Source organism: Kryptolebias marmoratus, linkage group LG19 (genome assembly GCF_001649575.2).
Source record: "Kryptolebias marmoratus isolate JLee-2015 linkage group LG19, ASM164957v2, whole genome shotgun sequence".
NCBI lineage: Eukaryota > Metazoa > Chordata > Actinopteri > Cyprinodontiformes > Rivulidae > Kryptolebias > Kryptolebias marmoratus.
Genome location: NC_051448.1, coordinates 4,319,032 through 4,335,317, shown reverse-complemented (window position 1 = coordinate 4,335,317; position 16,286 = coordinate 4,319,032). Strand labels below are relative to the sequence as shown.

The 16,286-nt window shown below is 41.1% G+C and overlaps 1 protein-coding gene across 1 annotated transcript in view; it reads left to right on the top strand.

Annotated features, from left to right (window-relative positions):
- The first annotated feature begins 685 nt into the window (after positions 1-685).
- map3k5 (mitogen-activated protein kinase kinase kinase 5) overlaps positions 686-16,286 on the top strand; it is a 66,999-nt gene continuing 51,398 nt past the window's right edge. Inside the window, exon 1 of the mRNA XM_017412004.3 lies at positions 686-1,563. Within this exon, the coding sequence (XP_017267493.1) occupies positions 1,140-1,563 (424 nt within the window). The 5' untranslated portion in view covers positions 686-1,139. The remainder of the gene's footprint in view (positions 1,564-16,286) is intronic.

Below are 16,286 nucleotides of genomic sequence, written 5' to 3'. Positions count from 1 at the left end.
TGGTGGCAGAAGTTTCTCCTATGATTCTACTGGTCCTGAACCCATCATGACATTATACCATCAAAGGCATCCATCCATTCATCCATCCATCCATCCATTCATTCATCCATCCATCCATGTATTTATTCAGTTTATGCGGTTTTTCACTTGGTGTATTATCAAACCCTGACCACTAGAGGTCCTTCTGAAACAGGAAATTCGGACCCACCGGGTCGGAAAGAAACACAATCGTTGACTTCAGCTTCTGTGAGTCCATTACGTCACACCTAAACAAAGTGAAGTTCATTATTTGTTTAGAGGATAAACTAAACCTGTTGTTCTGCTGGTTGTGAACCAGCTGGAGCTGATTTCCAACACGGTTTTTAATGCAGAACCGGATCCGTTCGGGTCAAACAGGATGGATTTAGGATTCAGTTACTTTGCAACAATGTGAAACCTTTCAAGCCCAAAGTTTTTATTCGGTAATTAGACTCATTTCCATCGTCCCTAAGATGAGAAGCTGATTCCACCTGCTGGGAAACTTTAAAAACTAGTTTTTGACTCCTGTCCTGGAAGTAGCTGCACAGTGTTTTGTCTCCACCCAGCTCCAGACTCCCTCAGCTGTCTCCCCGCCCAGTGCGTGAGTGCAGCGGGGAGATAAACGCAGAAACACGCAGGGTGTGCCCGCCCGCGCGCCCGCCCGCCCGCCCTGCGCTTTCTCCTTTGAAACATGACGCAGCGGCGCTTTGTCTGCGCCGAACTTCGACTCTGGGTGACATTTGTAATTCCTGTGGGCGTTCCTTTCTGCCGCTGCACAGGCACCGACCGTGTTGCTCAACTTTGAGAAGTGCAGAGGGTGGATCTGTCGAGCTGAGGCGGAATGCGCGGATTTTCTTCTCGCGTTTTCCCGTCGGATCGTTCGTGTTCGTCGTGACTCCGGCCGACCCACAGTCAGCGGCCATCAGCGTCATCCAAACATGCAGCATGACGTGGAGCTGCATTTCTGCCTCTAACAGACTGTTTACCTGCGTGGAAAAAAAGGGGCAAGGTTGCATGATCATGTGCGCGGAGGCTCCACAATGAGCGGCGGCCGTGCGTAACGCCGCCTCTCCATGGAGGACAAGCCGCTCGTTGGAATCAACACTTTAGAGTGAAACAAGATGAATCCAGACCAGGACGGGATTTCCTTCCCGGTGCCGAGCTTCGGTCCGGGCAGAGAGCCCGCTGCTGTCGGCGGGGAGCATTCCAGCAGCGGCGGCGGCGGCGCTGCTGGGATTCCTGCAGCCGGGACTTTCTGGCAGGACCCGCTGGTGGTCCCGGGCGGCGGCGGGCTCAGTCCGACCCCGGAGGACGACCCGTTGGACGGCGGGGGCTTGCTATCCACCTGCAAGTCCAGCAAAAGCAGGCCGGTGACGGTGGCGTACGTGGTGAACGGCGAGGCGAGTCCGCAGACCAACGCAGAAAGCATGGCTCTGCAGTGCCTGAAGGACGCCTGCGAGCGCGTGGGCAGCAAGCTGGACACCGTCAACTTTGGCAAACTGGACTTTGGGGAGACCACGGTGCTGGACCGCTTTTACAACGCAGGTGAGTCAGTCGGTCTACATCCTGTCTCTTTAAAACAATGATTTCCAAAGTTGGGGTCGGGACCCCAATGTGGGTCACCCAACACCAGGTTGGAGTCCTTAGATCATCTCCAGATATCAACCTACAATTAAAAACCTAGTTTTTATGATATATTTGCACCATAATTGTGACAGAATTGAAATACAAATCATAAATTGATTTAAAAAATAGCATAATGGATGTTAGTGTTTGTGTAGTCATTATGCTAATATTTAATAGGGTCATTACCATTTTTGGATATTTACACAGCCAACAGATGAGGTCACAGACCTTTGTCACTATTAATTTATGGGTCGAAAACTGAAAAGTTTGGGAACCGCTGCTTTAAAACACACCAAACTACAAGCTGTCCTTTGAAAATGCCTGAAACTGTCTCCATCAGGTCACTTTGGGGATTCCAAACCTGCCTTGAAGTGTTTGAAACTGATCTAAATGTTGCCTGTTGGGGAGTCTTATGTCAACCTCCAAACTGATTCAACAGGACTTTATCTTTTCACTCCAACATAATGAAGAAACTACTCAAACCTGTGGCCTGAGAGTCACCTCTGATGATTACATCAGCAGGACTTCCACCTCTCATCTGAAGGGTTTGCATCAGTTAGAAGTAGTTTTTTATATCACATCTGTGTCTTAAAACCCGGTTCTGTAAGTCATGGTTGGATCTAAACACACTGAGCCGCTGAGCAGAGCTGAAACTCACTGAACAAATATGGGGGTTTCATTTCCCCCCCCCCATCTCAGTGTTTCCTCTGTGAGCTTTTCACTGGAATCCACTGTGCTATATTTAACAAAACCACTTATTATTCCCTTTTTTAAGCGTTGGTTTATAATTCAGCTGTTTCTTTGTAAGGCATGAATCAAACAATCCACAGAAAGCGGATGTTTTTAAACGGTGTTTTGATCAAATAGGGGGAAAAGCAGCTGCCGACACCCAGCAGCCTGTATTTGGATTTCTGACATATTTTCTATCAGGATTCCTGCAGCAGACACAACACAGATAAGACTGCAGAACAGAAGCTCATTGTTTTATTATTGTTTCAGTGCTGAGTCAGCAGTCGCACTGTTGTTTTCCTGTTTCTTTTTTAATAATCTTCTGTTTGAGATCTAAGTAACGGTTCATTAAAACCTCCAGCTCGTTCAGATGGATGCTACGATCATTCTTTTTTGTTTTTATTTGTAACTTCTACACTTTATTGCATTTCTATTAAAATACACTGAAAGCTTTGGCTATTTTATCTAGCATTTTGCTACTGTTAGCTAGTATTTTGCTATTTTTTCATCGTTTTTTCTGCTTTAAATAAACATTTTGCTACTTTGACCTTTTTTAGCTAATGTTTTTTTTACTTTTTTTTTACTTTTAGCATTCTGCTCTTTTTTGTGTGCAGCTTTCAGTTCAGTTTCAGCTTCTTGAGCAAACGTGTTCAGCACTCGGTTCCTGTCTCCGGCGGTTCTTGTTCAGGAGACGGGGGACACCCTGGACGAGTCCCCCACAGGGCGTCTTGGTGTTTTCAGGACTTTTAAATTTACCTCTTCATATAATTTCCGCACAGATCTTAGAAAACTTTAAGGTGCTCTTAAAAACCCACTCATCTGACTCAATTAGAGCTTGACGGCTTGATTAGTTTTATTTCTGGTGTTTTAAGGAATGATTTTTACTACTTTGTTTTCATTAGGTTTTTAGTGTTCTTGTTTTGCCATTTTCAGTGTGCAGCCTTTGTTTCATAAAGTGCTAGATATTATAAATTTAAAAACTAAAAACATCTACAGCCTTTCTTGTAAAAGCACACAGTGAAACCAGATTTTCTGACTCCGATTCAAACGCTGGGCTTGTTCCTTCTTGTGTTGCTGGTTGTTCCAACTCTATAAGTTCCCTGTTTTTTGTTTTTGTTGTGTCGTTTTTCTCGGAACTTCAATGGGATGTTCTCGCAGCGTGCCGTGCAGAGAGCAGAGGTGGTTTTCCCGGAAAAATGTTGTTGTGCTCAAATGCTCTTCATCCTCATTCCTATAGAAATGTGCAGCAGAGCCTAAAACCGAACAAAAGAACAATGAATTCAGAAGACGAGGTAATCTTGACAGATTTAGATTCAAGAAGAGGGTGTTTCCAAAGTGTCCTTACACGGCCTCTTTATTTGTGCTGTGAACAAAGAGTTGGCAGAAAGCTGGCAGAGAGTCCACATAGACAAGAGACAAAAATAAGTGTAAGAGGGATAATAATAAAAATGCAATGTGACACTTCGACACAGTCAGCAGCAAGCGTGTTCTCACAGAGTGGTCACTTTATTCATGCATTTAAGTTCCTTTGTTCTGCAGTCCAAACTATAACATTTAGAGCAGTGGTCTCCAATCCTGGTCCTCGAGGGCCACTATCCTGCAGGTTTTACTTGTTCCTCTGCTCCAACACACCTGATTTGAATCAATGGGTGATTAACAGGCTTCTGCAGAACATAAGGTAATTTAATCACTGAATCAGGTGTGTTGGAGCAGAGAAACAAGGAAAACCTGCAGGATAGTCGCCCTCCAGGACCAGGATTGGAGACCCCTGATTTAGAGGGAAAAAAGAAAGAAAATTACACATGTTTCAGGGCTTTTTCTTTGGCATTTAAAAATCAGTAAGTAATCATTTGTTATTCAAATAATTAGCTATTTGGGGGCTGCAGAGTAGCAGAAAAACATGACTCGTCCAGGTTGGCTGATCCGGCATGCGCCCCCAAAAGGATGGATGGATGGATGGATGGTTGGATGGTTGGTTGGTTACCTAACATTACCTTCTACCAGTCCAGACCTGACCTTCTGTCAAACCTCTAAAACCAGCTGCGGACAGAGATCTTGCGTGTTGAGTCCGCTCCGTCGCTTTCCCCGGAGACGGTTGCCATCTTTGTGAATCAGAGCATGTTTCTTTATCTGCAGTTATGAGTTATTGTTGTTATTATATCACCCACCACCATCTAACTGCCTGTGACTCTGTGTGATCGTTGGTCTATTAACAAAATATTTCACAAACCACTGAAAGGATTTTAATGAAACCTTCAGGAAGTACATCTACAACTGATTAGCTTTCTGGAGTTAATCCAATTCAAGATGCCCACCACAGTTAATCAGTTAAACACAAACATGACTAAAACTCTGTCGATTGTACAAATATTGACCTAAAATTTGGTGTATTAGTAGCTGAGAGTATCTACAACACAATCTTTGTTTAAAAGTTTAGCATGCATGTTAGACGGTGATAATTCCTCCAAGAAACGTAGCTTTAATTTCATCGACACATTTGCTAATCATTTATTTGTTTTATTGCATCTTTTTGCAGTGCACCACTTTTCTCTGATTTTGTTTATTTGCACACTTTTTGTCGTCACTGTTGCAACATGTAAAGCTCTGTCAGCCTCTGAAACGAAGTTCCTCTAAGTGCTGGTGTTACTTTCTGATTTGATCAGGTTTTGATGTAAAATCAAGAGGGGGAAAAAGGGTGTCAGAGTGTTTAGACAGCAATACTGCAGGGTTTCTGATGTTCAAGGCTGGAAAATGCTCAAAATGGTACAAATGACATATTTGTTTTACTATGTAATGATTGCCACCAATAATGAATTTCAAAACAAGTTACTTAAACCAGTGATTTAAAACTGACAGTTCTCTTATCTATAAGCAACTTTTGAAACTCATTTTCCTGTTTTTATAGCTTCCTCTTAAAACTGAGCAGGTAGATTTTTAGCATTTCCTAAAAATCACATGTGCACGCTTACATCACCTGTTTTGGCAGGTTAAGCTGCTGAATCATAGTTTTGGAATGCTCATCAGTGTGTGGCGTACTGTATAATAATTATCTTCATTTATAAGGAAAAGCGGTGAGTCTCCGAGGTTTGAGAGCTTGTTCGCCGTCTTTACATCAACACAGAAACAAGTCGGCTTGTTTTTACTTGTGGTTTGACTTTATAGAAATATTAAAAAGGGTCAGTGAATAACTGCTTTGACTTTAATGTCCTTAAATATGTACAAAATGTGTATTGCAGGTTCCAGTAACTCTGCACTTCGTCTCTGTGATGCTTAATTTTGTGCAAAAAACTGTCTAATTGTAAACATAGTTACTCTTTTGTCCAGTTAAATCCTTAATTTAGGGAGTCTAACATTAATGCTTATTCTGCATTTGTATTTGATAATTGATTTATCAGTTATCAGAGTTGGGGATTTAATCAACCTATTGCTAAATAATCTGTAGTGCTGTGCAGCATCGCTCATGCAGCTTGCTAGGAAAGTAGTGTAGCTGCAGAGAGAACGGATCTAATTCTTCCACAGTGGGTGAGATCCTCCTGCAGCTTCTGTAAACACTGCAGGACGTCAGCGGGCAGCTTCTTGTTGAGAGTGTCCCAAATCACCAGCAAGAAGGCCTGTATGCTCACTGAGAAAGATGCGCCGCTCTGAAATCCCATCAGCCGGCCCTCTGCTAACATGTTTATCCTCCCTCCTGTTTACTCTGCGTGCTTGGCTGCATTTCAGAGGTTAGAGAGCACAAGGTCAGGAGGAATTTGCCCACGAGCCGCTCATAGGCATCTGGGACGAAAATGCCTCCACCTCGGAGAGAAAGACTGGCTGCAGGCAGGAACGCATGTGGATTTCATTCATGCTGGTTGTCCTCCAGAGGAAGGACGGTGTGGAGTCTAAATCACGAGCTGACAATTAGTTCTTTATTTACTGTTGTTGTGGCACTCACATGGGAATACAATATGTCTGTGATAAAACGCCTCCTGTCATATTATTTAAGGGTTCCTATGGATCAGGGCCGTGCAGAGATTGTAAGAGCAGAGGGTCATAATTTAAAAAAAAGGACACTATTAAAAGCAACTTTTAAAATGCAAAACCAGCTTTGAAGTAAAACATGCAAATTAAATCAGTCAGCATTGGCCACTTTTTAAAACATTGTCAGTCAGCCACATCTGTGCAGATATAACCGATCACCAAGTTAGAAGATGAAACCAGCAACCAGCTCGTTGTAGCCCACAATTTAGTTTTTTTTAAATCAAGAATGTTCTTTTATGTTATTTTAAAATCTTCTAAGGGTTGTTAAAGCAACATTTGTTTAAAAAAATGCTATAATTAAACTAAATGTAAAACTTTACCTGGTAAGATTGTGGCTCTTATATGTAAGTGTTTTTAAGTGCTGCTGAGGGGGAAAAGCCTGGTGTTGGTGAAGTGGAGTATCGAAGGTCCCTTTCAGGACTTCTCCCGCTTCCTTTGAAGTGAGCGACAGCAGGGGCGGGACGTCAGTTTCTTTAGAAAAACCAGCGGCGAGGGTGTAGGAACTGACTTAATAGCAATGGAAACGTCTGACATCAGTGTGATTACTCTGTACTTTGTTTGATTTATGTGCGTGTTGCAGTTTCTGTGCCAGTCACCGCCGTCAAAGTGCGCTTTTCATTTTCACGCACTGAACTGTCATTACACTGTCGTTTTGCTCCCTGACAGACACATAGCTGCACGCGACACGTCCGCAGATCACGCTGACGTTTCTGATTATAACGCTGCAACCAGGCTCCAGCAGAGGTGTGCTTTTTCTTTTGTCTCTGAAGGAGCGTTTTGTCACGCACACTAAATGCTGCTTTTTGTTTGATTTTGTTCCCGTCTTCTGATTCTGCTTTACTCACTGCAAAGGTCACAGAGTGAAAAGATGCAAGGCTGCAGGGGGTGGTTGAGGCAAAGAGGAAAATCAAGAGAAAACAAAAAAAACACTTTTACTTTACAGAATAAGAACTTACTGTGACTCTGTCTTAATACAGGGAAATGCTTTGATTTTCCCATTTTAAATAAAAGCTTTTAACGTGTTGCTTTGATTAAACTGAGCGATATGTGCATTTAAAAGGTGGGAATGTAAACTATCATCAAGTTGTCTTTTTCCCAGATTTCTAGAACATCTAAATTATCATCTTTAGACTGATGGGCTGTGATTTAAATATAAAACAATCATCGATGCATTTCGGTTATTTGTGAATATTTGTGATAGCTGGTGAGCTATGATGTTCATCCAAAACACTATAAAAAATAAAACAAAAACTTACAAGTTTAAATGAATGTTGCCTAGTTTACATTAACACTTTTATGTATACAGTGCACAATATCATATACCATTAAAAAAAAAAAAAACTATTAATCACAATCTGATGACCAACAGTTAGTACAGTTGCTATCTTAACATTAAAAATATAGTAAAGCTAATGTGATTAGCATGGTGTTTATCACATTTATACTTAAATCAAATGTTTCAAAGACGTGTTACGATAAAGTCAAATATTATTTACAGATGTATATTATTTGGGGCTCAGCAAAGAAAAGATCAAAACCATGAAATGCAGCGTTTTATTGCAACATGTTTCTGCTACAGGGATCTACAGTAACCCTAATTAACCAAACTGAGTCAGAATTGTTCCTGTCTGGGATGCAAAGCCTCTAAAATAGATTAGAAACCCCACTCCTAATGGGATGAGGTTTCAAATTTTGTGTTTTGAGTATGTTTTTCTCCTTTTTTGTGCCACTTTAGTATTAGAAGTCCACAACAAACCATTTTGAAATTGGATTGAGTTGACAGCTTGAACCCACAGGAACAGTTTTTTGTGTTAAATGTTCTTGTTTTGTGGACCTGAAACTTGATTTATATTCCATGTGCACGTCCTGATTTTATTGCACCTCTCTCCCTTTGCCTTTGTGAGCCGGTCAAATAGTCTTTATTGGCTTAGAAGGGTTCCCTGAAGGGTTCAAGTGGTTTAAATTCTTTAAATTCTTACTGGAATTGTTGAGGAACACTTCAACTCTTTAAATCTTTTACCGCTGGCAAACCAGGACAGTTCATTAATAAAGGAAAGGCGTTAACGCTAACATTTGGGATTGTGTTGTTTCACTATCTACAGGCTGTATGAAGTTTTATAAAATGTACTTTTTGAACAGCTGCAGTTTCTCTCCTGCAAAACAACATTCCAGTGTGAATGCAGCTAAGTCCAAATTCCTGTTGTCTTCTTCCATTAACTTACAAGGTTAAAGAAAAGAGCTTAATCATATTTCTTTTAAAAAGTGCCCTTGCAGTCAGAGTGATAGTGGGCTGCAGGTTTTTTATGCTGCTGTGTTGAATTTCCTTATGTTCCTCAAACAGTCGATACTAAAACATCTATTGAGGGTAACTCCAGCTCTACGAGGGCGTCCGTATCCCAAGTAGGAGCAGATGAATGCAGATGTTTTTGACTTGTTGAATGTCGGTGCTTTAAAAAAGGACAAGGGAGCAACAGTCTGCAGAAGAAGAATGGCAGAACTTGTTTGCAAGGACTATTTGCAAAGATATAAAAAAAAAAACATGTTAAACAAGTTAAAACTTGTAGCACCATTTTTTTAGGATCAAATCATTTTTGTCTTTACTCGTTTGGAGCTATCCTCCCCAAAGTTTTAAGATCTTTCAGACCATCAAAGGCTTCCTGTCGTGTCCAAAGCTAATTTTAGAAAGTCCGGGAGTGTTGGACTAGTTAGAGACTCAAATTAGCAGGAAACAGACATTTTCTTTGTTGCAGTTCTACTGAGCTCTAATTGTTTGTAACTAGTAAGCCATGTGGTCTTCTGTTGCGCTGCCAGTTTTTGAAATCTGTATTCTTGGCTGTGCACATTATTTCATTTCCCTCCACATCAAACCCACTTTGGGTCACTTTGTACCTCCATTGGCAGCAGGCCCCAGATTTTATGATTTAATCTGCTTGAGTGCACTTTTGAAATAGGCAGATTTGGACACGTTTTTGTCATTACTTACCATCTACATGTTTTTTAGACCTGAAGATGTTTTCTGTCTGAGCTGAGCAACTGTCTAGGTGTCAAAATGCAGCTCCTGAGACAGGTTTGAGACACTATTTTATTTATTTATGCTGTATTTATCAGGAGGGGATCGCAGTAGCTTGCATGTCAGTAACATAGTATCATAATCCTGAGGCTGCAGGGTCGAGCCCAAGTTGGGTAAGACGGGACATCCAGTCTAAAACAATTTTCAGATCTTCTGTGTGTTTGCTCATTGTGGTGACCCCTTCAGAAAGGAGCAGCCAATTTAAAAAAAAAAGTTTATTTTTTTATTTGTTTATCAGGGACAATGGAGTTGGACATCATTGACATGGAGTACATCTGATGTTCTGCACAACAGTTTGCTCATTTGGCTGCACTTTTCAAAAAGAAACAAATAAAATGTATATATATTTATATATAGTCCTACATCCTAATACAGGGGTGTCCAATCCTGGTCCTCAGGGCCACCATCCTGCAGGTTTTACTTGTTCCTCTGCTCCAACACCTGATTTGAATCAATGGGTGATTAACAGGCTTCTGCAGAACATGAAGAGGTGATTTAACCTCTGAATCAGGTGTTGGAGCAGAGAAAAAAAGAAAACATGCAGGATGGTGGCCCTCCTGGACCAGGATTGGAGACCACTGTCCTAAAACAGTCCTAAAAAATATGCACACACCCAATGTATTCACATAGTCCAGAAAATCGGACCTAATTAAAAACTAAAACACTAAAAGTTGGTGCCAACTGTAGCTGTTTGAGAGAAAATCTGCCGCACAAATATTTTGAACATGTTCAAGAGTCGAGCAACAAGCCTCTGCTGCTCACGCCAGGATGCTGAGGACCACTGCAAACGTTTGGAGACATTTTGACCACTCTTTGGCGAATCCTGTTACCAGCTGGTCACAGCCCAGCAGGACGCTACGATTAGGAGAACTGCAGAAAAATACTTTATTCATTTCAACATCCTTCAGGTGCTAATGCCTGCTTTCTGTGCCAGTCATTCTTGCAGCGTGAATGCTTACATATAATATATTTAATTACTGTCAGTAGTTTGCATCAACGCTGCAGGTCGGCCGACTTTGACGCCGACAAACGTCCACAGCTTGTTGAACAGAAACGGTTATTTTCCTTGGAATTCATTTCAAAATACCAAAGAGCTGTGCTGGAGATTTCTATCTGCCCTGATGCTGTTTCTTGTTTCGTATGGGGGAAAAAAAATCTGATCTGTTCCACTTTTCTAACAGTTCAGGTGTGGTTTTAGTGTTCACTGGTTTCTGCTCCGTGCATCAACAGTCTGGAAACAAACAAACAAACAAACAAAAAACCAGCAAGTGTTCCTCGATCCTTTTATGTGAAGTGAGGCTCAGACAGGGTTTACATTGATACAGCCTCCTGTCTTATTCTGAATTCTGTAAGCAGGAAGTACATCAAGGAAGGCATGTCAGAGTGACTCGAGCAGCAGCGCAGGTTTTTTCCCAGTGTGTTTGTCAGGCATGGGCAAATTCACATTCTGTTCTCAGCTATTTTCCCCCTCAGGGCCTCGGCGTTGCTGTTTGTTGCCTCTTCACACACAGACGTTTTCACAAAGTGGAGCAGGAGGGTAAAAATCTGGCAGGAGAGCAGAGCAGCTGGTGGGCTGGTCTCATTTCCTGCATCATGTGTTTTTTTATTTTTATGTTTTTCTGTTGTTTTATTCTGGGGGAAAACAAACTTGTATCCAAAAATAAAGATCGCATTAATCTCTCTGCTGGGCAGGGCATCAAAACCACTGAATACCCATTGTGTTGAGTTTCCCTAATGATCCTCTGGGATCTGCAGGCAGCAAATCTTCACATAAGGATCTGTTTTCACTGCTTTTTGTTATTTGGAAGATTGATTGTGTTTTCTTTGTTTGCTTTTAATTTATGTACTTCCATCTGGTTTAAAACTCACGGTGGAAATGTAACCCTTCGATGAGAAAGTTTTAGCGATTTGACATAAAGTTTCTCTGCTTTAAATCCCTACGTATGGATGAGTTTTTGCTTTGATGCTTTCCTTTTTTTTACCAGAAGTATGATAAAGCTTACAGCCGAGCGATCCTTGAAGGAATGCATATCGCCCGCTGCCTTTAATGCCAGACATTTACTCATGGGATGGAGTTAGAGCTGTTTTGGTCAAACCTTGCAGATGACAGATTTCTGTTTTTGCAGCTTAAATCACAAACAAAGGTGTGTGGTTGTTTGTATATGAAGCATTTGTTTCCTGCAGAAATCCAGCAGGTGTTTGTTTTGATTCTGTGCTCTGAAGTGGACGGACCCGGTCCACTACGCGTCTCTTTAACCTGTCAGAACATGTAGAAACACTCCAACCATCTGCTGCCGTTTCTGGAAATTTAGCGAAGATTTTGAACATTCCGCTCCTAAAGTTTCCTTTTATAGTTCAGAGACGCTTTTTGAGTGTGGGAACTGAGTATTTTTTTTTTGGCCCAGTGGTTCCGGTCTCTGGTTCTGTCTCTGGTTCTGTCTCTGTGTGGGCCGAGCTCCGGGGAAAAGCTGCACTCGAGCCTTGTTCACTCCCTCTCCATTAGCGATAAAGGAAAAATCACACGCTGATGGCTTTGTGCACATCACTTACAGCGGTTTCCTCTCCGAGTCACCATGGTTACAACATCTTATTATGTAATTGATTAGAACAAGGGCTTTATTTACCTACTGTACCACTCCTGCTTGAGTCAAACTGAGATCCTCCCGGTCTGAAAATGCAGACAAATGGTCCTTGAATGAACAATGTAAACACTGCAGTAGATCATGTAATTTAAAGGGTCTATGTGATGACATTTTTTATAAACATAGAGGATTTTTGGCTGAGGTAACGGCACTCACCAACACATGAAATCATTTTATCATCACCTGCTGCTGAAGGAATAACGAGATGGTGTTTTTGCACGTGTGCACGTGTTCGTTTGTCCGTAGCGTTAGTGAAATATCCCATAAACCAGAGGACAGATTTTAAAGAAACTCTCAGAAAGTAATCATCGGATGTACATCTACAACTGAACAACTTTAGGACTCACCCCAGTTTAAAGCAGACACAACAACTTGTCAGCCTTATCACACAGAAATAACTGTAACTCAGTCACTTTTACAGATATTGAGCTAAAATTTCGTGTGGTAGTAGCTGAGATAAGCCTTGAGCAAAACAACTAACTGCACCCCTTAAATCATGAGATGATCTCAGTCTAAAACTAAAACCTTTAAGGAAGGCTAGGCTTTTATTTATAAATGCAGATGGATGCTTATGTAATGCCAAAGATGTGAAATCATTTTATTCCTCTTTTTCGCTTCCTAATGAAACAGATGAAAGTGTTGCTGCCCTGCAAGAGTAAATCATTTTGTGTTGAGAGCTGCGTGATGTTAACATCGCCTCACAATAAGGAGGTTTGAGTCTCAGCTGTGCTTTTCTGCATGGAGTTTGAATATTCTCCCTGTTTCCGTGTGGGTTTTCTCTAAGTGCTCGAGCTTCCTCCCACATGCAAAAAAAAAAATTGCTTAAACTGATCACTGGATTAGGTTGGTGCGTGTGGTTCTGGGGTTGTTTTGTGGTGATGTTCCGGCAACCTAGATAGATAATCTCAATCATCATGCAATTTTTATTTTAATTTCCATTTTAGCTGTGAATGGAAGCTGCTACTCACTCTGAAAAGATATAAAAACAAAACAAAAGAATCAAAAGTTTCTGTTAGAATGTGAAACCAAGACGCTCAAGTGTGATGGAGAAAAAAGGAATTACGTCTTATTTTCTGGTTTCAATAAGAAAACACATTTGTCAAGTCATATCAAAAGATCCTACAGAAGTAAAAAGTATGAAAGCATTAATTAGTCTGGTTGCAAGTAAGAGTAAAGAGAGCTTCAGTGCTGTGGGAGGATCTGAGGAGCCGTTAGTTTCTGTGCCGGAGGTGAGCACATGGCTTGCTCTGTGTGTTAGGTCATGCAGCCGTGCACGGAGAAGATCAGAAGGTAGACACATGTACAGATGGAACATGATGATATAATGGTTTTAGCAGCTTTTGGAAACCTGAAGCATGAGCCAGCTGTCATCTGATGGCAGAAAATCAGAAACCCCCCGTTTTCCCCGTAAAAGAGTCGGGGTCTCCCAAAGAAAAACCTACAGGCAGCAAGAATTTGGAGCACTATTAAAGAAATGAAATCAGGAAAATAAAACTTATGTTTTTGCTAAATTCTGTTGCCTTTTACTTAAGTTTAAATGTTTGCAATACGTTTTTAAAAAAGGGTTTTTGCACCATTATTCCAGAAGAGCCAAAGTGCTAACTTGAGCCAATTGCTGCTCTGCACATCCAGATTAAAGCTTTTCTCCCAGAAAAAGATGTCGTGCTTCCAAATAGAAAGGTCATTTTAGATAAACTGGTAAAATATCCCAGAGTTTTTTCTCACTTGTGAAAGAAAAAGGGACATTAATGATAAAGCGGTAGCTCCGTAATTAAATTATAGACTAACATTTACTATAATAAAAACATTTTCCAGAAATATCACCTGTTGCATTAGGACAACTTTAGACACTGAAAGAACAATAATTTTAATTGCAGGTGTCTCAACAGGATGGTTGTCTTTATTCATCAAATTCTGTTATATTTTGATTTCAATGAAACTCTCAGAAAGCAATCATTGAACTTACATTAACAGCTAATTAACATTTTTTTAATCAGTCCATTTCTGATGATGACTGCCAACAGAAAAATCCTTACAGCTTTTATCAGTTTTACAGATAAAAGCTATAATTTGATGTGGTTCTGTGATTAACTCTTAGGATATCGTATAAAATCGTTCTTAATGGGTTTTATTGGGTTCAGGGTTTGACCAAAATGGCAACAAGTTCATCATTTTTCTGCATAAAATAATCTTAAAATCTAAAACCTTCAGTGATGTTATGCCTTCAATGCAGCTGCTTCTTTTTTCACTAAACTTAAGCGAATTGATTTCCTTGATCACAAAGAACCTTTCCCTTTTTTCTTTATTACTCGCCTAAATTAACCCCGTCTTGACAAAAACCGTTTACCTCCTTTCAGGATTATTTCATGCAAAATTACCCCACTTAGATATTGCTGCAAACAAACTGACTTCCACCATATTGTTGCCGGTTTAATCGTGTTGTTTTGCATGAAAATCTCCTTCAGATGTAATATTGATGGGGTCAGCTGCCAGTGGAGAAGTGAGACACGCTTATCTTTTATTTATCAGGCAGCATGTTCTGTCTGGTTGTTGGCATTCTGTTTCACCTCGTCTGCATAAAGCAGGTTAGCGGAGAAGATAAGCAACCTTTTGTGTGTTTGTTCAGGATTACAGAGGTCTGCAGGAAGATAAGGCGAGTTTCTTTTGATAAATCCAACATTTTGATGCACTTAGTCACAGTCTCGATCTGATCGGGACGCAGTCATCGGTATGCATTACACACCTAGAAGTAACAAAAAAATGTTAATCGTTAGCCTGTATGACTGAGGATTAAGGTGGATTTTTCCCTCTTTGCTTCATCGGTCAGAAAGTTGAACTGAACTTCAGACGGCAGGCATCTTTGTGATGCTTGTTCAGAGAAAACACACGATCCACTTGATATTCCACATCACTGCACTGAGCCACGGAGCTTAAAACTCCTTTTATCCTCTCCTCCGTACACTTAGCTGTTAATGTAAATGGAGGCTATTTTTCAAAGCTCACCAGTAAACAGAGGTTTGGTGATGAGAAACTCCTCATCTGAGGCCAATAATAAGTACCTGCTTAAATTTACATGTCCTGAAGAGAAGCTTGTGAAGCTGCGTGGCCCATCGGTGCCCGGCTTCCCTCTGATGATGTGTTCATGTCATCACCGCCGCTCCAAGTTAAATACATTCAAACTGTGAGCATCTGGATGCTTGCTTTGAGTTTTTCTCTGTTACGAATCCGGTTTCTTCCCATCTTCCCAACTTGTATCTAAAATTTGCTCTCCTTTTAGCCTGTTCGGTCTCCATCTAGTCCTTAAATATCTGTTCCTTTAGCTGATTGCAGCTGCTGCTTTTTGCAGACAGTGTTCTGTGTTTAAAGCCTTATTTATGGGTGGGGAAAAAAATTAATTGACCGAAACAAAAAGTCATTAAAACCATCCATAAAGTTATTTTCTGTGGGTTTTTTGTGTGGGTGAATTAGAGCTATTTTCTCACTGCATGAGGAGTGAATATTCAGAGAACCGGCTGAATCATCCCCACAGCTGCACGTTCACAGATACATTTTACAGCTAAAGGTTTTCTAAGCCAGATGCATTCTTTTATTTGAAAACGCCCAAGAGAGATGTCAGGGAAGATCTCACAGAAGGAAGTACATTGTGTAAAAAGTATGCCACTTTATTCGAAGTGCTTCGTTTTACGACAGGCTGCAGATGACAAACAAGCCTATCTTCTCACTCGTAAAGATGACAGGTTTTTGTGTTGTTGTCACCGCTACAAGTTTCCTTTTTTATGTCAGTCTTCTTCTTCTTTTTCTTTTGGCTCTTCCCTTTTCAGGGGTCACAACAGGAAGTCATCCTCCTCAATCTAACTCTGTCCTCTGCATCCTCTGTCCTCAGTCCAACTCCCTCCATGTCCTCTCTAACTGCATCCACATATCTCCTCATACATCTCTTCCACCTGTTCCCTGTTCTCACCACAGATCAGGATGTCCTCTGCAGACATCATTGTCCACAGGGACTCCTGCCTGTCCTCATCTGTTAGTCTGTCCTCACCACTGTCCTGCTGTCCTCATACATGTCCTGCTGTCTTCATGCATGTCCTGCTGTCTTCATGCATGTCCTGCTGTCTTCATGTATGTCCTGCTGTCCTCATGCATGTCCTGCTGTCTTCATGCATGTCCTGCTGTCCTCATAC